The sequence below is a fragment of the Schistocerca gregaria genome, chromosome 1, assembly GCF_023897955.1.
Source record: "Schistocerca gregaria isolate iqSchGreg1 chromosome 1, iqSchGreg1.2, whole genome shotgun sequence".
Taxonomy (NCBI): Eukaryota; Metazoa; Arthropoda; class Insecta; order Orthoptera; family Acrididae; genus Schistocerca; species Schistocerca gregaria.
Window position 1 is genome coordinate 1,160,350,666 of NC_064920.1, and position 22,743 is coordinate 1,160,373,408.

The window sequence follows — 22,743 nt, forward strand, 5'->3', positions numbered from 1 at the left end:
TAACTAGTTTGGACAAGAAGAGAATAGAAGCTTTCGAAATGTGCAAAAGAGAATGCAGAAGATTAGATGGGTAGATCGCATAACTAATGAGGAAGTATTGAATAGGATTGGGGAGAAAAGAAGTTTGTGGCACAACTTGACCAGAAGAAGGAATCGGTTGGTAGGACATATTCTGAGGCATAAAGGGATCACCAATTTAGTATTGGAGGGCAGTGTGGAGGGTGAAAATTGTAGAGGGAAACCAAGAGATGAATATGCTAAGCAGATTCAGAAGGATGTAGGTTGCAGTAGGTACTGGGAGATAAAGCAGTTTTCACTGGATAGAGTAGCACGGAGAGCTGCATCAAACCAGTCTCAGGACTGAAGACCACAACTAAAACAAACATTGGATTGAATGATTGCATGTATCTTTCACTACACATCACCTGGAGCCCTGCAATCCTCCATTCAGTGAGTGAGAATTATACAGCCCCAGAAATGAACCGCATCCACAACTAAATGTTTAAAACCCTACCAGCGGATTGTCAGCGCGACTCCCATCTCAATTGTGGGAGAGCATCGCTGTCCCTGTGATGAAACTGGGTAAGCATCCCCTACAAATGAACTGTGACTGCCCAGTTAGTCTCACTAATGTTCTATGTAAGTTGCTTGAATGTGTGGTGAAATGGCAACTGTGTTGGCTCTTGAGTCTCGGGGCCTTCTGGTTCCTTCCCAAGATGGTTTTCACCAAGTCCTTTCCACTGCTGAGTATTTGTTTTGCCTGGAGTCTGCCACCCAGACAGATTTTGACTGACGTCAACAGCTTATTGCTGTCTTCTTTGATCTACTAAAGGGTTAATGACATTTCAGGCGACAACACATTTTTCTGCCTTACATGAGTGGGGTCACCAGGGTCCATTTCCAATTTTGGCCCAGAACTTCTCATTATACCGTACTTTCCGCATTTGAATTCGTGCTTCCCACAGTACCCCTCATAATCATGAGAATGAGGTCCTGCAGTGCTTTGCATTAAGTATCCCCTTCTTTTTAGTGAACATCGACAGTCTAGCTGAGGGTCTTTGGTATCATCCTGCTTGTATGCTGACGAATTTTGCTTTTACTGGTGCTCCTCTAATGTGGATGGTGCTGAACCCTGACTTCAGGACATGGTTCAGAAAGTGCAGTCATAGACCCTCACCCAGGGCTTTCAATTTTTTTGACACTAGGACCTGTATCATGCACTTCGGTCACCATCATACTGGTCATCCACAACCAGAATTTTACCTCAATGACAAACTACTCAATGTGGTGGAGACTTACTGCTTTTTGAGACTGGTCTTCAATGCCCGGCTGATGCGGCTTCCCCATCTTCTCCAACTTAAGCAAAGGTACTGGATACAACTTATTACACTTTGCTGCTTCAGTAACAGCAGCAGTGGTGCAGACTGCACTACCCTTCTGCAGCTTTACAAAGCCATGATCCTGTCCCATCTTGGTTATGGGAGACCAGCATAAGGTACATCACCCTCAGCATTGTGGTCACTGGACCCAATACACCACTGTGGGGTTTGATTTGCAACAGGAGCCTTTCAGACTATCCTTGTGAACAATCTGCTCGTGGAGGATGGGCTCCCTCCACTACAGATCAGGTGCCAACAACAGCTGCTCAGTTATGCTATACATGTTCAAATCTCCCCTAAACATCCAAACTGCTATGTCCTTTTCCCTGGTAGGGAGGTCCACCTCCCACAACAGAGACCTAGAATTGGGGTCATAATTGCAGTTTGACAAAACATCTATACTCTGAACGTCAACTTTCCCCGCTGTCACCTCTTGTCAGCGAGTAATCGCTTACGTTCCATGTGTTTTACTCCGACCTCAGACCTATCTTGACTAATCATTTGTACAAAAAGATTGTCAACACCATGGTGTTTTGCCATCGGTTCCTGGTTGTCTTTTGTGTGTTTCCAGGTTTGGAACTGGTATACAATGATAGCTTAATGGTCAATCAACCAACTGGTTTTGTATACACACGTGCAAGGTGAAGTGCACTACTGTCCTGGCTGGCCAGGTGAATGCAGCATCTTCACTGCTGAATGGGTGGCCATCAAACAAGCCCTTTAGCCATGCTAATTCTTGCAGTGGCAAGATTCTTCTAATCTGCAGTGACTCCTTGAGCGGCCTTGGGCTGTAGGCCGTTGTTACCCGCATCACCCATTAGTCATGCCTATCCAGGATCTTCTTTCTGACCTCCATAAAGCTGGATAGCAAATCATCTTTGTTTTTACCCCTGGACATGTTGAGATCTCAGGGAATGAACCACTGACCACTTTGCAAATTTGACCACCAGGATCCTGATTTTGGAAAAGGGGGTCTGAGAACTGGACCTTTGGTTGACTCTACGCCATCAGTTGTTGGACGTCTGGAACTCTGAATTGTTCGCCGTGGACTCTTCAATCTGAAGACATTAAAGCAGACATGACCACACAGGGTCTTCCCTTCTTGCAGGGAATTGATTGTCCTTTTTCGGCGACACATTGGACTTAACTTGGCTTACCCACTGCCACTTTCTCCAACATTAGGACCACGTTAATGCCGATGTGGTGCCTGCCTGATCTTACTAGACTGCCCAAATTTGGCTGCTTTGTGGCGATATCTTAAACTCCCTGACATGCTACCTCTGGTGTTAATGGACGATGGAAAAAATGGCTGAACTGGTTTTACATTTCGCCGCGAAGATAGTTTCTGCTTATCTCTGTGAGGTGAGGCACTTTGGCATCAATGACTGCCTGAGGGGTTGGAGGGACACCCCTCGCCTGCTTCTCCATGATTATATGTGTCTTATCTTGCTTGCAGTCAGGCTTACCAGGAATTGCCTTCCCCTTCTGAGGTTTATTCCTCTTTCGATACATAAAAGATGAAGGGACTGAGACCTCACAGTTTGGTCCCTTTAACACCAACAACCAACCTACCTTGTGTTTTTTACCAGTCCCTCTAAATTGCAATAAACTTGTAGACTCCAGCATTTAAGACAAGGGTAACTTTAATGTTAGGCTAAATGTCCCTACATTCTACCATGAGCAAACAAGATACACACACACACACACACACACACACACACACACACACACTCTAAAAAGTCAACAATAAAGAAAAATATTTACTACTGCACCACATTGTGCTGGCACTGCGAGTCAATGGTCAACACTCCTGATGTGGTACGAACAAACTGTTAAGACAACAGCTACCACTGCCACCAGACATAGCAGTGTCAGAGTATCTGATGACCACTTCCTGGCAACAGATGTAGTGACTCGGGTTGCTCGAGACTGCTGTGGGTTGAGGGAGCTGAGCAGCAGTGCAGGACAGGTCAGGTGCTTCGTAGCATCGTGCAGTGTGTGAGCCACATGGGCACAATGGGGAGAACGACAGGTGCCCATTGTTAGCGAGTCATGATGCTGATGCCACAGGTTAGTGAGGGCAGCCAATGCAGTGGTGTGCCAGCTGCAGTGAGGGAAATGAGGTTTTGTCCGTTACTGGATGTATTGCAGCACAGGGTAACTCTACACCTCAGTGCTCTCTAGGATGGTCCATCATGTGCTTAGGCAAGTGTAAGTGACTGTGCAGTCCAATACAACAGTTGTTGTTTAGGACAGGTGTGGGACGACCAAGATTGAGGCGGATGCTCACAGAACGGCCAGGGGACAGTTCGGATGTGCCGCGCCTGGGTAGTGTGTGGGAAGACAACTTGCAGATCATCCACAAACAACCCTCAGTAGGTGAAGGGTTGGCAGCACACTAGTCTTTGCCTCATCTACGATGTCCAAATAGGCTGCAACAGCAGGCCACAGCTGTGACTTGGATTTGAATGGCTGTCACTTGGTGTCAGAGAGAACAAGCAGGTAGCCGAAAGACCATCATCGATCGGCTTGCCATGGTTTCAGTGAAATTCAATAGAAAGTCATTCTCTCTGGTACTGGGGACATGTACAGAATGGTGGCATGACTGAATGTGTCCACGAGCTGCAAAAGCCTGGTTATTTAAAAAAGCATAGCTCACATCTATGGTCTGGTTGCTGTAGGCAAGTGATCATATTTCTCCTGATTTATTGGATTTAGCAGCATTCTTTGCCTTATCGTGGTGGTTCAGTAACTATTCTTGGTTATCGAGCTCAGGTCTTTCTCTAATGTTGGATTGTTGCAGTGGTGCTCTGGTGCTTGGAGTTACAGAGCCTTACTTCTGACAGCCCTGTTATGGTGTAATGCAGAGTTTGCTATTTTGCTTCCTTCACTTGGAAGTTGTGTACTGTCTGCTGCATTCGCATTACACCATATTGACGTGCTGATTGATACACCAGCTTCACTCGAACAAATGAATAGCCCATTTGATAAGGAAAACTAAAACCAAGTGATTTTTTTTTCTTTCTTCCAGTAGACTGGTTTCGCCCAAAAGAATGATTGAGGAATTCAACCAATAACTAAAAATATAACCAAATGAGGTGATTGTTTTCAAACAATTCACTGAATTGTTTTCATTCAGTTGTTGCCATAACAACTCAGAGGCAGTATGAGACTTATAACAGTATGAGACAATAACAAGGATGATCGGATTACTTTGGACGGAATATGGTGTAGTGTTACAGCATTAATAATACTCTGTGTGTAAAACCATGACATGGTTCTGTGTACTTAATTTTCTGTATCATATTCCACTTACTTATAATTGTGCCGAAAAATGTTCCTTTCTTCTGTACATCTGAATGAGGACTGGCTTTTCTAGACACAGTGTACATAATTTGTGAAGAATGTGGAAAAGTCATTTACTGTGTTGATGAATAGGCGATTGAAAATTATTTTATTTTTTAAAATGCATATGGAATAATAAGATTAATTACTTCGGTGATTAGTATCATGATGAATTCAACATAATTGCAGGAACTTTCCCACAAAGCCTCAGTGGAAGTGAGACAGATGTTTCTACATCTAATGAGAACCTAAGCCATGAAGAAAGATATGTAATCAAGCACACAGCACGACAAGAGCCACAAGGGCAGGAGAATCTTAGCTCAAACAGAAGCAGTTTAGATGTATCGTCGTCTTCCTATAATACTCTCATCATCCATGGAGCTGGCGATGAGAGCTGGACTGGCCGGTAATAGAACTTTGGATTATTTCCTTATGCATGTTTATTACTCTCTCTGTAACCCTTCAATACTTCATTATCTTTCTCCTACTATCCAGCTAACTATACTTCATACAGCCTATCCTGTATACCTAGCTGAATAGCCACAACCTAAGAGTTGTTTGCAGAATAAGTCCTTTATTTTGTATCATAGTGATAAACATATTACTAATGAAAGATACAGGTCTGGATTTGGAAATTGGGCTGGTACACTATTTTAGTCAGTCAAAAATTGTGGATTACATTATAGCAGAATGAGAAAGTCACCCTGGAAACACCATACAGGCTGTGGCTAAGCTGTTATTCACCAAATCCCTTAATCTTCCATGGTTACAGTCTATTACCTAAGTGAACTAAAATAGGCCATACAAACAGGTACCTCATCTTAGTGCACTTGGGCGTAGTAATAATTATTGTTTCCCTGTCATTATAATGTTACAAAATAATCCACCTCTACTCTTCCTCCTATAACTACTACTACTACTACTACTACAGTTGTCATCAATCTGAAGATGATGTGGAAAACTGAAAATGGTTGTAAAACAAAAGGATTTAGTGTAAGAACTGTCAATGTGTCTATGCATTATTCTTTCATCATTACTCAAATACTCATATCACCACTGTTACTTTTAGCTGTAACATATTGCATCTCATTCAATACCTTTTTCTACTCAGCATCCATCATGAAAATACTATTGGAACAACTATTGCCCTCTGGATTCCTTGGGCACAGAACAGCATTTCATTTATTTACAAATGTAGCAATTAATGTTGTGATTTGCTGAATCGTATTTCTGAGAACTTTCACACTAATTGATGTTCCAACCATGCTATCAGACAGGCAGTGGAGTAGTTTTTTAAGCTCATACAAATGTGATCAGTTTTGTTGTACATATTAGATAGGCACAAAGCTGAAAACTGTTTTCAGTTCTTGATTTGTATCTCGAAAACAAGTATAAACACAATCATAGAGAACTTCCCAGTTCATGTTGGCTCATATTCAACAGACTGTGTTTGGTGCAGTGATGGCATAGCACTCGTTTTAACAAATATTGTTTAGTATAAAAATGAATCAGATTTGTCAAAGCTTGTGTGTGTGTGTGTGTGTGTGTGTGTGTGTGTGTGTGTGTGAGAGAGAGAGAGAGAGAGAGAGAGAGAGAGAGAGAAGTAATGATATCACCACCTACAAAAAAAAGAACAAAATATCTAAGAACATATAGGCTATAGATTTAATAGTAAGAAAGGAAAATTCAGTAGCGAAAGCCAATGATGAAACAGAATTCTTGACTAATACTTAACCTTCTGGAGGGTAAATGTGTAGTATCGCAGATACACCAACATAAAAGTAAAAGTGAGACACTTCCTAACATTCAGAACTAATAGTTCCTTTTTTTTGAGGAGAAGAGTGAGGTAGGTTGGGGAACATTAAAAGGTAAGGCAGGCCACTCAAACCTCAGGATGCAGTGACACCCACTTATTGGTCATTCAAACTCCAGCTTGAATGACCTGCCTCTCTTTTTAACCTTTGCCAACCTATTAGTTCTGAAAACAAGAAAGCACCTTACTTTTATGTGGATCTGATGGCAGTACTGCACATTTTGCCTTCTGAAGCTCAGTAATGGCTGGCATACTCACGATTTATACTTGAAAATTAATTAAGCTGTTAAAAAATATAAATATTTAAATGTTTTTTGTCACTGCCAACTGTTTATGGAAAATTAGTATGTGAGAGGTGAGCCAAGTCAGATATGCATGAAACTATGTGCAGTCATTAGCATAAATGTTATATAGATCAGTCCGGAATTCCAATACCTGTTCCCATTGGTACAATGATTGTTATAGATTTGAGAAGTCTAACAAATATGTCATTCTAAAACCCATCAGAAAGCAGGGCACTGTGAAATAAGATCCGGCCTAGTTATGCTTGCTAGATAAATACTGATAAATAGGTATATTAGAGGAGACAGAAAAATATGCATATGACATCGAATGGAAGGGGAATCATACGTGAGACTACACACACACACACACACACACACACACACACACACACACACACACACACACACAACTTCCATGATAGGAAATTCCCTGCCTCCCTGCCTGCCTCCATGAATTCCTCCCTCCCTTCCTCCCTCCCACCCTCCATGAATTCCTCCCTGCCTGCCTCCATGAATTCCTCCCTGCCTGCCTCCATGAATTCCTCCCTGCCTGCCTCCATGAATTCCTCCCTGCCTGCCTCCATGAATTCCTCCCTGCCTGCCTCCATGAATTCCTCCCCCCTCCCTCCTCCTCCCTCCCCCTCCCTCCCTCCCCCTCCCTCCCTCCCCCTCCCTCCCTCCCCCTCCCCCACCCCTCCCCCTCCCTCCCCCTCCCACCCTCCCTCGCTCCATGAATTCCTCTCTCCCTCGCTCCATGAATTCCTCTCTCCCTCGCTCCATGAATTCCTCTCTCCCTCGCTCCATGAATTCCTCTCTCCCTCGCTCCATGAATTCCTCTCTCCCTCGCTCCATGAATTCCTCCCTCCCTTGCTCCATGAATTCCTCCCACCCTTGCTCCATGAATCCCTCCCTCCCTCCCACCCTTGCTCCATGAATCCCTCCCTCCCTCCCTCCCTCCCTCTCTCCCTCCCTTCCTCCCTCCCTCCCTCCCTCCTTCCCTCCCTCCCTCCCTCCCTCCATGAATCCCTCCCTCCCTCCCACCCTTGCTCCATGAATTCCTCCCTCCCTCCCTCCCTCCATCCCTCCATGAATTCCTCCCTCCCTCCATCCCTCCATGAATTCCTCCCTCCCTCCCTCCCTCCCTCCATGAATTCCTCCCTCCCTCCCTCCCTCCCTCCCTCCCTCCATGAATTCCTCCCTCCCTCCATCCCTCCCTCCATGAATTCCTCCCTCCCTCCATCCCTCCCTCCATGAATTCCTCCCTCCCTCCCTCCCTCCATGAATTCCTCCCTCCCTCCCTCCCTCCCTCCCTCCCTCCCTCGCTCCATGAATTCCTCCCTCCCTCGCTCCATGAATTCCTCCCTCCCTCGCTCCATGAATTCCTCCCTCCCTCCCTCCCTCCCTCCCTCCCTCCCTCCCTCCCTCGCTACATGAATTCCTCCCTCCCTCCCTCCCTCCCTCCCTCCCTCGCTACATGAATTCCTCCCTCCCTCCCTCCCTCCCTCCCTCCCTCGCTACATGAATTCCTCCCTCCCTCCCTCCCTCCCTCGCTACATGAATTCGTCAGTACAGGTACACTCTCATTATTACTAAGAAAATTCAAACAGTGCATATTCTTTGAATATTGTTTATGTACTGCTGAATGATTAATCGCAAAACTAATGCCATGAAGTGCAACACCTTAATAAAATAAAAAGGTAAGTAAGAACATGTGATGTAGTATCAATCACATTTTATGTACTAATTTTATCAAAACAGTTATGGTTGAAAACAGCCATATTACCCGTGGATCATGATGCTTTCTCTGATAGTAGGGAATTGTTGCAGGTTATCGGGTATTCGAGATATGCAAGATGGAAATGGTCAGAACTACTTGTCATCTCATTCCTACAGTGCATCACCAACTGTGGAAACAAACAAGAAAATGGGATCTCATTCCCATTCTCCATCTCCTTCACTCTCATTGGGCAGCAACAAAGAAGGTCGCATCTATGATCCCAGTGTTCGTGAGATAACTGATATTCCTGATGATTACTTGAGTCAATCACAGGTACTGTAATAATTATGAATTATCTTTTTTATGGTAGAACTGCAACAAATTCTTGAACCAGTTTCTGTGTTCCAGGCTGTAAATTGATTTGGAACAAATGCTTCGAGGTTAAGGAAAATGACAAAAATTACATGGTGCATTATAATGTTCATGCTAATAAAATAATAGCTGTAGCTGCAAACAAATAAGTAAAAAGAAACATACTACTGTTGTGAGCATCGTTTTCTCAGATGTGTGAATTGTTTCACCCAATATTGTGGACTGGATCACCATGTAATGGTGTGCCAATAAGAACCACCAAAGCATGGAAGAAGTGGGAACAATCTGTATGTGCATTAACACTCAAAGTAGTTCACATGGAAGAACAAAATTCCAAGTACAATAATATATTACCATGAAATGGCATACTTTTGTAGAAACACCTTGGTGGAGGCATCCAGTTGCCTCTTGTGCATAACAATAGAGGTCCAGCTTTGCTGATAGTACCAAGAGCAGTGGCTACCTTGATATTACTCCGATGCTACTGTCAGCAAGGTCTCCAGCTGCTACTGTGATGACAATTGCATCTGCTTAGCTGACGATTGCCATGAACTTCTTCCAGCAAGCAGATGGCTTCCCCGTGACACAGGGCAGGCTGCCCTGCCTCGTGGTTGAACAGCGGACACTGTACTGCATTCCAGGATGTTGCTCCAGGTGTCGTAGCCTCATGGTGTAGGCTGTGATACTGAGATGAGAATGATCTAGTACATGAATGGAAGAGTACTTATATACTCCAGACTGTGTTCATTTAGGCTTAAGACACGGACTCTAAACACTTCTGTGGTGCAAGTGAGAAAAGGCTTCCTTCTTTCAACTAGCATATTGCAGTGTCGGCTGTTGCTGTACCGCTCCCAGCCGGCTCCCCTTCACAATGCCAGGTGGCTGTGTTGCGCTTGGCAATGTGTAACACTCTGGCCCACCTTTGGCCGGCCCTGTTGCAGCTCGCTTCCTCTCTGATGTATTTGTTGACCGAACATGGTCAGTATGCTACATTGCTCTCCTTTTATCAAGACCCAATTTCTCAGGTCAACCAAACTAGATTATCCATGATGTCTGCTTGTGTCTGTATATGTATGGATATATATGTGTGTGTGTGTGTGTGTGTGTGTGTGTGTGTGTGTGTGTGTGTAAGGTAAGTCTTTCTGCTCCCGGGATTGGAATGACTCCTTACCCTCTCCCTAAAACCGACATCCTTCTCCTTCCCTCTTTCCTGACGAAGCAACCGCCGCTTGCGAAAGCTCGAAATTTTGTGTGTGTGTGTGTGTGTGTGTGTGTGTGTGTGTGTGTGTGTGTGTTTATTGTGCCTGTCTACCGGCGCTTTCCCACTTGGTAAGTCTTGGAATCTTTGTTTTTAAACTAGATTATCCTTTACACTACACTTCTTGGCAACTGGTCCTGTTTTGCCTCTTAAGAATTGTTCTACAATTGTTTTCCTTAGCCCTTACACATTCCATGGGGAGCCCTTGCCCTGTCCCTTAAGTCAAACACCACGGACCTTAATTTATTACTACACTTCTAGCACAATAACTTCGAACACTCTATTCCCAACTTATAAGCTAAAAATGAATCAGTTATTTCTAATACTACCCCTTTGTGCATTCAGCTTCCTTCTACTGCATTTATGCTCGGGGTATCCAATCCACTGGAATTTGAGCAATGGCTGGGTCTGAGCTCAAATCGTGTGCTTCGTCTTCTACATTCCAGAACAGGGACTGCACTTATCATAAAAAATGCCGCTTCAGTAATTGGTAAGACAATAGCCAGTGTTGTCTCTTTCCACTACTGATTTTCCCAATTTGAATTTACTTGCTGCAATAGGGTTTCCAGGTAGATTAGTTTCCCCTGTGGGTTCAAAAGTGTGTTTATAAACTGCATTAATTCCAACTCGAGTTTGATTGAAGCTGGTTAGATTTAAGGAGGGTAGCACTTCCATGGTTCCTCTGGCCAATACAAACGGAGCTGCAAAATATTCCGGTGAGTTATCCCGGAAAACGTGGCAGGCAGACCGAAAGTAGCCCCCATTATCTCGCACACTATTCCATTTAATAACAAACCACTCCAGTTTAATTCTAGACAGTTTGCTGATGTAAGCTTTCCCTTCTCAGAACAACTAGCCATCACTACCATCTTGTCAAAGGTAGAGTACAACCAGTGCACCTCAACATGCTGATAGTACACTTTTGGCTCGATCAGTTCTTTATTCCATTTTATTACTTCCTTTTTTCCCATTAGCAATTTCACTGCACAGGAATCCTGCCCATCTGTTATTACCATGTTCGGACTGACTGTGATTTCCCCTCAGTGGCATTCTTGTAACTTCGTGTGTTCCTTTTCTACATATCTCCCATTGTCTTTTACAGTTAATAGCAGTCACTGCATTTTTTTCCTCTTACAAATTTTCTCAATATCCCTCACTTGACACGATATGCATGAACTATGTAGCACTCGTACTGTGCTTGTTTCCCTGTTACTGGTATAGAAACAGAAATGTAAACTTTTGCTCCATCAGTTCTCACCGATATTGTGTATATCTTGAAATAAAAGGGTAAGTTCTTGTGCTTGGATTCTAAAACCATCCTCAGCTCTGGCAGTAATTCCTTCTGTACTTTCCATAGGCCCTCTAAATATTGCTCTGGCAACAACAATTTTATACCCAGCTGACCTCTTACAGCCTGCTGCATAGCCTCCTGTAGTTGTTACTTTCCATCTGCTGCTTTCTGGTGGGTACAGGGCACATGGGAATTGCGGGGAAAGAAAGGGCAGATTGAGAGGCCAAGGAGGTTTGTCGTGACCCTAAGTTATTTCAGTGTACCATCCCCCTGCACACTACCATCTTGCTGTTTAGCTACAAAGTCCTGCATCATTGGGAAGAGAAGTGGCTTGAAGTGACAAACAACAAGCTCCGTGTAATAAAGTCCACAACTCGCTTGTGGCATATTTCCTTCCGGCCATGGCGAAGTCTTCGTGTCTTTGCATAGGCCCCAGCCTCAAGATAATTGGATTCTTACTCTGACGAGAGGACCGTCCAGTGTTTATTGCTTGTGGTGTGCAGATCACTATGTGCCACATTTATGTTGATTTTGCAACCAGCAGGCTGCTGCGGATCTACTGTTAGATCTGCCATCTATTTTAAGCAATGTTCAAATGAATGTGGTTCAAGTTTTAAAGTTTTGTGAATTGCCCAACATTTTAACAAGATTTTATGGAGTGTCAACAGAGTGGCTGGCTCACCCAGGTTTTTTGCAAGTGGTCAGCCAGTCACAGTTCTCTGTGCTTTTCTTGTAGCTCTTTTGTGTTTTGTTTTCTGTGTTTTAATTTCGTGTATAGCTACTCACTGGTTTCAGGGCATGTGAGATAGTGACTTTGAGCTCATTTTGTATGCGTGAATGTACATTTATTTTAGTTTCTCCCCGCATTTGTTTGTATTGATCAGTGTAAGGGTGCTAATGGCCTCGCTATTGGGCGCGCACACACACACACACACACACACACACACACACACACACACACACACACACACACACACACCTACCTTTTCTACCTTTTCTTCTATCTTCTACACACTGCAACTATTTTGTGATTACTACTTCCCTATTGAAGACTTTTACTTTGGTTTAGATGACTAACTGTCTCTTCTGCAGCTCTGGGATACCACATTACTTCTCTAGTCAGTTGTTGTTGAAGTAGTTCTGAGTTACTCAGTACATGCTTCTCTGAACTTCACCTACCAGCAGGAATATCTGTTACTTTCCTCCCCTTAAATTCATTGCTGCTCCGCAGCTGCTTACAGTGATTACATAATTCTATACTTAACCTAAAAAAGGAAAGACTATCTCTTAGAGCTTAATCCATAAGAGTTCCTTGTCATTGTTTCATTCACAAGTTCTTGTTTATCTTTCAATACCTTTCTTCTTCCAATACCCTTTCTGGTCCTCATCTTCTATCCGCGGAATAACTTCTGCACTTCCTTGAAAATCTTTCACCCACCTACAAGCACAGTTATCTTTCTCGTCAGCAGTTGAATGTTGACATTTACTGGTGACATAGTCTCTACCATGTGGTAAGACCCTACCACTACATGTGGTCCCAACTTGGTTTCTCTGCATAACAACCCATCCTACATACAAAACTGTGAGTGTTTAAAATACTGCTTACATTTGTCATCCACTGTTTGTGCTGCTTGACATTCCTTTTGCTCGTTACCTCAGTGTGTAATACTGTAGGTGCCCCAGTAGTCCCGGTCGCCTAAGGTGGACTGGATGGCCGAGCGGTGACCTCCAGTTGCCAGGATGCTAGGAAATGACTGTGGTCACGTCAGAAACACTAAAGAAACATTATTAATTCATAACATCTTTATTTCTGCCAAGTACAATGTGGCCCGCGTAACAAAGGCTGGCTGAGCTTGGTGATATCAATGACCTTCCCGAGTCGTCGCCGACTCGTAGCAATGACACCAGCTCTGGGCAACATAGTCTTGCTAGCGCAGCGCCGCATGCTGTGACATAGCGAAGGAATGTCCTTACTTCGTACTTCGGCGGCGCGTGGGTGTTGCGGGCAGCAAGAGGCTGCATGTGGAGGCTCCGGGTTGTAGTCCCAGTGCTGTCGACACGAGAGGTGTTCCCGTAGTGCAGAGTGTACTCTATCCCACCCCGTCTTCTTTTCTGCTCCTCTTAGTGGCTCGTCTGCGGTGGACGGGTGGAACGGGCTGCAATCTCAGAGTACCAAAGTATTTAGTACTCCTTCCTTTGTGACGGGTGATGACAGCTGGAGGCTTGAAGTTACAGATCCGTGTGGGTTGTCTTCCGGTAGACGCTGTGTCTCAGTGTTCCATCAGGCTTTTTTCGTACCTGAACATCCAAGAATGGTAGCTGCCTGTCTTCCTCCACCTCCAAGGTGAACTGAATTTGGGGGTGGATAGAGTTCAGATGTTGTAAGAACAGTTGGAGCTTCTCTTCCCCGTGAGGCCGAATGGCGAATGAGTTGTCAACATATCAGTAAAAGACTGTTGGCTTTAGTGCTGCTGATTCTAACACTTTCTCCTCAAATTCTTACATGTACATGTTGGCCACCACAGGTGACAGAGGGCTACTTGAGCATAAAAAAAGGTTCTGTGCCATGGCAACAGGTTCTGAGATTTGGTCAACAAAGAGGCAGTGGAAGTATGAGTACATGAAGATCTTTTCATCTGGGACAGCACTGCATGGGATTGTTCCATGTACTCCACCACAGAACCCCCCACTGTCCCCTCCCTCAATGACAGTGTGATCTCTTCTGGAGACATGTGATTGGTACATATGTTGTGCCCTCAACAGAAGAGTCTGCATTGAGCGTAGCAAACACGAAACTCGACGAACATTATGACAACACAGTGCCACAATTCGGCTGATAATCTAGGAAGATTACATTAGTTAAATTTTCTAAGAAAGCTTCCATTCCCATCTAATACACCTTGTGTGTCTCACATTTGTCCAATGAGTCCAAGGGTGCAAGTGACACTCTAAGCTGTGGTGCTTAAAGAATATAAACTTTTTCTTTCATGGCTGATTGTAGAGAAATGCTCCTCATCTCCATCTGTTCTTTTTATCAGCATCAGTTAGTTTTAGTATATGGGTGAATGTGACTATTATTAGCAGTAAACACCACAAAATATCCGTAATCTATATTAAGTGTAAAATTGTGTGTCCATTATTAGCAGTGGTGAATGACAGAATGTTATCTAAGCCCTACTTGCAAACAAATCATGTGTAAAATTCTCATTCATCCATTTTTACATTTCAGGATTATTATTAACACACAACGAGCAAGCAGATGCGTGTCTTGTCACTGCTGTAGGCTTTACTAAGGCTTTTTTTTTATGTCGTGTACCTCTATTATACATGGTTAAAGCATCTCTAATTCTGTAACCTAGCATTTACAGGAACCTCTGCTTGTATGTGTTTCAGTTGCTGCCTAGTAAATATAAATTTTGTAGACATTTCCTTTAACAGTAGTTTCATTTTGGTATTGCCATTCTGCGTGACACTACATCAGTTGCAGCTTGCTGTCTGATACATTTCTCCTGTCTGTTTGACGTAAGACTGACTTTCTAAATTCAGAGGAAGTAACTGTAACATGTAAAAATTTGACTGAATAATTTCTTTTTAGGATATTTAATAGCAAGGCCTTAATATGTTAATGGAAAATCCTAGATGAAATACAAACTGTTGTTTGCATTTAAATACAACCACTTTCCATTTAGAGGTAACATTGCGTGGGATATATACATTTAACAAGATTTACCAGTGTATTTCACTATTAAAATATGCATGCATTTGTGTATATTGCTCTGAAGAATACTTATTCAGAAGATGGGCTACAATGATCAACTTCATGTGTAAGTGCTTATTTGCTGCTCAACATTTCACCTTGTTGATGAAGGATTGTCTTTACTTATGCCATTCCTTGGTATCTTTACTATCAGTTAGTAGGGACAGTAAAAGGGATTGGTCTAGATTTTGATCTGAAGCGATTCATGAACTCCTTCAAATTCATAATATGTGTGGTACTGTTAGTGGGTACATTTGAAGTTTTGTGTTTCTAGATGTGTGGTAATTTATGGATACAATAAGAGTTTTGAGGTGAGGTGTATCAGTAATTAAAAATAAAATAAAGCAGATTTTCTAAATTACCTGTAGTTTAACTGGCCCTTCCCCTCACTATTTGTTTTAATGTATATTTATATGTCTTATCTACCACAGGTTTTAAAACACCTTGCAAAAGAAGTGAAGGTTGTTCCATGTGGCACAGAGGGAAGTAGTGGAATTAGAGAATCTGCTGCAGGTGATGACGAGGAAGAGGAGGAAGAAAGTAAAAGAGGGGATTCTTGTGACAGACCAGAACGATTATCTGCAGGCAGAGAACTTACACAACGACCTCCACCAGAATATCCAAAATGGCTTGACTCCCCTGTGTCATATAGATTAAGAGGAACTGGTGCTGGTCCCACAGGAACCCTTGCTGATAAGATCAACCTCTCAAGATCCCAGCCAGATCTTTCTCGCATTGGTGCCAGCAAAATTGGGAGTCCCAGGTAAGCCATCGCATATATTACTGATTTAAAAATCTGCTTTTGGGCATAACTATTCTGTTGGAATTCAATATTATTTATAAACGTGTGTGTGTGTGTGTGTGTGTGTGTGTGTGTGTGTGTGTGTGTGTGTGTGTGTGTGTGTGTGTGTCGGGGGGGGGGGGGGGGGGGGGGGAGATTTGGAGATTGTGATTGAATAGTTTCTATGTTGATCTGTGCTACAGTTTTACACTCAACTTTTCATAAACCTTTCAATCTCTGCATGAAAAATTGCAAAGGAACTGTCATTTCTAGACTTGTAGTTGATTTATTGAAGCCCAGAAATCTTATGTAGTATTCCCCAAAAATAAGAGGTTCATGACAAGAAATGTTAAATATACACTAAACATTTGTAGATAAAACAGAAAGAAACTTCCACATGGGAAAAATATATTAAAAACAAAGATTCCAAGACTTACCAAGCGGGAAAGCGCCGGCAGACAGGCACATGAACAAAACACACAAACACACACACAGAATTACGAGCTTTCGCAACTGGCAGTTGCTTCGTCAGGAAGGAAGGAAGGAGAGGGAAAAATGAAAAACCCACATCCTTTCATTTTTCCCTCTCCTTCCTTCCTTCCTTCCTGACGAAGCAACTGCCAGTTGCGAAAGCTCGTAATTCTGTGTGTGTGTTTGTGTGTTTTGTTCATGTGCCTGTCTGCCGGCGCTTTCCCGCTTGGTAAGTCTTGGAATCTTTGTTTCTAAACATTTGTAGCATGAAGATAGTACTCCTGTCACAACAAAATATATTTGGCATTGACAATATTGTAAAAAGGATAATTGCTACTCACCATAAAGATTGCACATTGATTTGCAGACAGGCACAATGAAAATACTGTCACACATTGAGCTTTCGGCCAAAGCCTTCTTCAGGAAAGCAAACACACACACATTCACACAAGCAGGCACATCTGATGCAGACATTAGCACTGTCTCCAGTCACTGTGGCCAGAATACAACTCTGACCGTGAACAAATCAGCAATCCGGAATGGGAAGTGAAAGGGGGAGAATTAGCAGGGTATACAGGTGTGGGAAGACAGGAGTGTTGACTGGCAGAGTGTGCAGCAGGACAGTGCTGCCAGGCACAGTGTTGGAGGCTGTGGGGTAAATAGGGGGCGGGAGAGGAGAGGAGCACTGAAAGGGAAAAGAACAGCGACTGCAGTGGCAGAGAGCGGTGCACTGTTAAGGTGAGGGGATGTGAACTGGGAGGAGGTGATAGGACAGGGGGGTTGTAAACTGTTGGGTGAGGGGTGCAAGGACAGTAAGTTATCATAGGTTGAGGCTGGAATGATTTCGGGAGCTGAGAATGTATTGTAAGGTAACTTGCATCTGCGGAATTCAGATAAACTGATGGAGGGAGTGGGGTGCCAGGTAAATTAATAAATAGCTTTGCCATTTACAAGAGCCTGATAACTATTTTTGCGGTCAGCCAGAAAGTGATGGAGAACATACTGACTATAATTTCCAGCCTACAAGTCCACGTTACCCTTTGTATTCTCTGAAAGAAAATGTTCCTACGTGCTGTTTACTCAGCGGGATCAGGAACGAAAGTTTCCGCTAAATAGGTCAGATGTCCACTACACACAGAAGGCACCTACACGAGTAGCAGGGGCTGTGTCGCATGGACTGGGCAGTTTTTTAGGTTAGAGAGTCTTGGGAAAGATCAAAAAAGGCTCCAGTCTCAAACGGTACAGGGCAAAGAAATGATGAGAATTGCCCAAGCAACAGTCGGTATTGTAGTTGTAAATTGTCATAGCTGCGTTGGAAAAGTACCAGAACTTCAAGCGCTGACAGGAAGCACTGAAGCTGAAATTGTTATAGGAACAGAAAGCTGGCTAAAGCTGGAGATAAATTCTGCTGAAATTTATAGAGAGACGCAAACCATGTTCCGAAAGGGTATATTAAATAAAGTAGGTGGTGGTGTGTTTGTGTCTGTTGGATTTAGTTTATCTTGTAGTGAAGTTGAAATAGATAGTTCGAGCGAATTACTATGGGTAGAGGTTATACTCAACAGCCGTACCAAAATAATAATTGGCTCCTTCTGCTGACCCCCCTAGCTCAGATGATATAATAGCTGAACGCTTCAACGAAAACTTGAACCTCATGTAATAAGTATCCCACTCAAAGTTGTAATTGGTGGAGGCTTCAATCTATCCTCAATTTGTTGGCGAAAATACATGTTCAAAGCTGGTGGTAGACAAAAACATCTTCCAAAATTGTACTAAATTTTTCTTTCTCTGAGAATTACTTTGAACAATTAGTTCATGAGCCCACACAAATTGTAAATGGTTGTGAAAACACACTTGACCTCTTAGCCACTAATAATCTTGAGCTAATAGTCATGATGGATACATGGATTAGTGAACACAAGGTCATTGTAGCGAGGCTCCAAACCATATCAACGAAAACCACTAAAAATAAATGCAAAATATATCTATTTAAAACAGCAGATAAAAATTTGCTTGATGCCTTTTTAAGAGAGAGTCTCCATTCCTTCCTAGCTAATTATGTAAGTATAGACCAGATATGGCTCAAATTCAAAGATACAGTATCGACAGCAATAGATAGATGCATACTGCATAAGTTAATAAGAGACGGGACTGATCCACCGTGGTAGACAAAACACGTCAGAACACTGTTAGAGAAGCAACGAAAAAAGCATGCCAAATTCAAAACAACGCAAAATCCCCAAGATTGGCTAAGTTTCACGGAAGCTTGAAATTTAGCACGGACGTCAAAGCGAGATGCTTTTAATAGTTTCCACAATAAAATATTGTCTCAAAATATGGTAGAAAACCCACAGAGATTCTGGTCGTATGTAAAGTACACCAGTGACAAAAAGTGTCAATACCGTCACTGTGAGATAGCAATGGAAATGTTACCGATGATGGTGCCACTAAAGCGGAGTTACTAAATACAGTTTTCCATCATTCCTTTATGAACGAAGATTAAGTAAATATTCCAGAATTCGAAATCAGAACAGCTGTAGGCATGAGTGACATAAAAGTAGATATCTAGGTGTTGCGAAACAACTCAAATCACTTACGAAAGGCAAGTCTTCCGGTCCAGATGGTATACCAGTCAGGTTCCTCTCAGAGTATGCAGACACAATAGCACCTTTCTTAGCAATCATGTACAACTGTACACTTGATGAACAGTCTGCTCCTAGAGACTGGAAAGTAGCACAGGTCACACCAATATTCAAGAAGGGAAATGGAGTAACCCATTGATTTACAGACCCATATAACTGACCTCAATTTTCAGTCGGATTTTGGAGCATATACTGTACTCGAACACTATGAATCACACTCTTTGACACATAACCAACACGGATTCAGAAAATATCATTCTTGTGCAACACAGCTAGCTCTTTATTCCCATGAAGTATTGAGTGCTGTCAACAACTGATCTCAGATTAATTCCATATTCCTAAATTTCCAGAATGCTTTTGATACCATTCCTCACAAGTGACTGTTAATCAAATTGCATTGCATATGGAATATTGTCTCAGTTGTGTGACTGGATTAGTGATTTCCTCTCAGAGAGATCACAGTTCGTAGTAACGGACGGTAAATCTTCAAGTAGAACGGAAGTGATATCTGGCGTTCCACAAGGTAGTGTCATAGGCCCTCTGCTGTTCCTGATTTACATAAATGATCTAGGTGATAATCTAAGCAGCCCCCTTAGATTGTTTGCAGATGATGCTGTAATTTACCGTCTAGTAAAACCATCAGACGATCAATTCCAATTAAAAAATGTTCTAGAGAAAATTTCTGTATGGTGCGAAAAGTGGTAATTGGCACTAAACAAAGAAAGGTGCGAGGTCATCCACATGGGTACTAAAAGAAATCTGATAAATTTTGAGTATATGATAAATCACACAAATCTAAGGGCAGTCAATTCGACTAAATACCTAGGTATTACAATTATGAGGAACTTAAATTGGAAAGACCACATAGATAACATTGTGGGGAAGGCGAAACAAAGACTGTGCTTTGTTGGCAGAATACTTAGATGATGTGACAAACCTACTAAAGAGACAGCCTACATTACACTTGTCCGTCCTCTGCAGGAATATTGCTGCACAGTATGGGATCCTTACCAGGTGGGATTGATGGAGGACATCGAAAAAGTACAAAGTAGGGCAGCTTGTTTCGTATTACCGCGCAATAGGGGTGAGAGTGTCACTGATATGAGATGCGAGTTGGTGTGGCAGTCACTGAAACAAAGGCAGTTTTGTTTGCGAAATTTTCATCACCAACTTTCTCTTCCGAATGCGTAAATATTTTGTTGACACCCACCTTTGTAGGGAGAAATGATCACCATAATAAAATAAGAGAAATCAGAGCTCAAACAGAAAGATTTAGGGGTTCCTTTTTCCCACACTGTGATGATGATGATGCAATGTAACATATACCGTACAGTTGAAAGGAAGTCATGCTTGATCAAGGTCCGCGTCATTTCCATTTTTAACCAAACAAAACGTCTGAGAAAGGAAAGATGATAATAATAATATAATAATAATAATAATAATAATAATAATAATAATGTCCATATCGGAAACAGTGCTATTAGCAATTCAGAGGTGACCTCTGTGGCAAGTTCCAAGTAAAATGGTTTATCGCCCTGATTTTTAATTATCAGAATTAAATGTCTGCCTTAAAAGTGGTAAATAATCTTACCACTTGCCATATGGTTTTGTCAACATTGTGGGTGGCACACAAACAGTTACTTCCATAGGACGGTGTACAGTGCTCGCAAGTTCACTTCCTAGATATGATGTCATCCGAGGCACAGTGTACGCCAGCGTTTGACTGATGCAGATGATTGATAGTTTGGTATGAAGTGTCTCCCCTTACTGACACTGTGGCTGTATTTATATATGGGTGCAGCAGACTGCCAAATGGAACATCTGATATCAACCGCTCTAGGTACAGATAGCAGCATCTAAATAGCCCCTTTCTCAGGCATATATTAATTAATATCTCTGCCATTTAACAATTCAGTCTTCTTAAGTTAATTTTGCTTTAGTTACTGAAAAAGTTTTAGCTCGACTGCATTTAAACATCTCTGACTAGAATTTTGAGAACGGATCCGACCGTAGAAAGTGACCTCTGAACTGCCTCTTTAAGATTCCTGGTAGTGATTGTTATTTACCATGAAGTCTTGAACTTGGCACAGCTGTGTTATTTTATGAACACAATCAAGTGCTGTAATTAAAACTTCCTATTAACAAATGCAAATGATATTTAATCTGATATGAATAGGGATGTTTTTGTTCCAAATTTAGTTTTTAATGAATAACTTGAAAACTAATAGAGGTAGTGTAATGGAGTCACATACTTAATGTTTTTACATAAAACTGAGGCTACATGTGAATTTTTGTCTTTCTGATTCTCATATTTAGTGCCTTCAAATTTTTGTAAAAATGCCGATTTTTTTCACTAAAATGTTGCTCCGTTCAAGTTGAAACTTTTAGCTTGGGATTGTGACATACATTTTCAAATCCTGAACGTATTTAGCTTTCTAGCTTCATTATTTAGCACCCCTTATTTTATTCTTAAAATAATATTTTGCGAAACATATTCATTAGATCATTCTGAAACTTCACAGTGTTAACATTAATATACTGAATCATACATTGACAAAGTTTGGTAAAATTATTTTTATTTTTAATTTCACTCTTAGATTATGGCGCAATACTTTGTGCGCTAAGCACAGGTACATTATGATGACATGGTGCTAGTAGTAGTAGTAGTAAAATGGGCAATTTCTGGCACACTCGTTCGCCTCTCTCTCTCATACAAGGATACAGTGCTTTTTTTTGCTACAAGTGGAGGACGCAGATGGTCCAGATTGTGAAGCAACCATTGAAATCGAGCATGTTACGTTCAGCTCCATGTTGTGCCACGGGGTGGTCTACTGTGCTCTTGGCCACAGTTTGGCAGTGGCCATTCATTCCGGTTTCATACCAGTATAAAAGCTGTGCATTGGTTGTAGCAGAGCTGGTATGTGACATGGCTGATTGCAGAGGTAGCCCAGTTTCTGATTGGGTAGGATAAGCCTGTGATGGCACAATATAAGAAGTGCTGTGTGGGTGGATTGGGCAGGTTGTGCACTAGGTTGTTCCTCTGGGATCTGATCCCTGTGACAAGGGGTTGGTATTTAGAGTGGCATAGGGGTTTGATATCATGGTCTAGGGGTAGCGTGTTTAATTAATAATCAAAACATCCTCAGTCCCAGGTTCGGATCCTGCCACTGCCTAAATTTTGAATGAAAGTCATCCACAATGGCAGCCGAAGACTTCCAGCATAAGGAGTCACCCCCATCCTGCCAACAGTCTTGCAAAGTGTGTGGAGGAGTGGGTAGATGTTGAGGGAACTCTCTTGTCCTTGGGGTGGAAAACTGCCCCGAAAGGTGGAACAAGCAGTAATGATCAGCAGCATGAGGATGCAGAAGGCAATGGAAACGAATGCATTCAAGATAGATAATGTATGTCCACAGGACCTGTAATTGAAAATGTCATGTGCTCTCCATTGTCAAACAATTCCAGACTAGTCATCCATTCAGATTTCCCCAACAGGAGAACTTTAATATATTATGGAAGCTAGAAAATCTGGAAAAGGAAACGCTAAGGCTCAGTCTAGATATTTTGGGTGTCAGCATAGTGAAATGGAAAGAAGATAAGGATGTCTGGTCAAACGAGTATAAGATAATGTTGGTA

The 22,743-nt window shown here is 42.4% G+C and overlaps 1 protein-coding gene across 3 annotated transcripts in view; it reads left to right on the forward strand.

Annotated features, from left to right (window-relative positions):
* The window catches only part of LOC126284113 (angiomotin-like protein 2), a 143,350-nt gene that overhangs the window by 44,460 nt on the left and 76,147 nt on the right, over positions 1-22,743 (forward strand). For all 3 annotated transcript variants that reach the window (XM_049982800.1, XM_049982792.1, XM_049982780.1), the window contains exons 3-5: positions 4,914-5,130; positions 8,649-8,871; positions 15,648-15,979. In XM_049982800.1, coding sequence (XP_049838757.1) covers positions 4,914-5,130; positions 8,649-8,871; positions 15,648-15,979 — 772 coding nt within the window. The remainder of the gene's footprint in view (positions 1-4,913; positions 5,131-8,648; positions 8,872-15,647; positions 15,980-22,743) is intronic.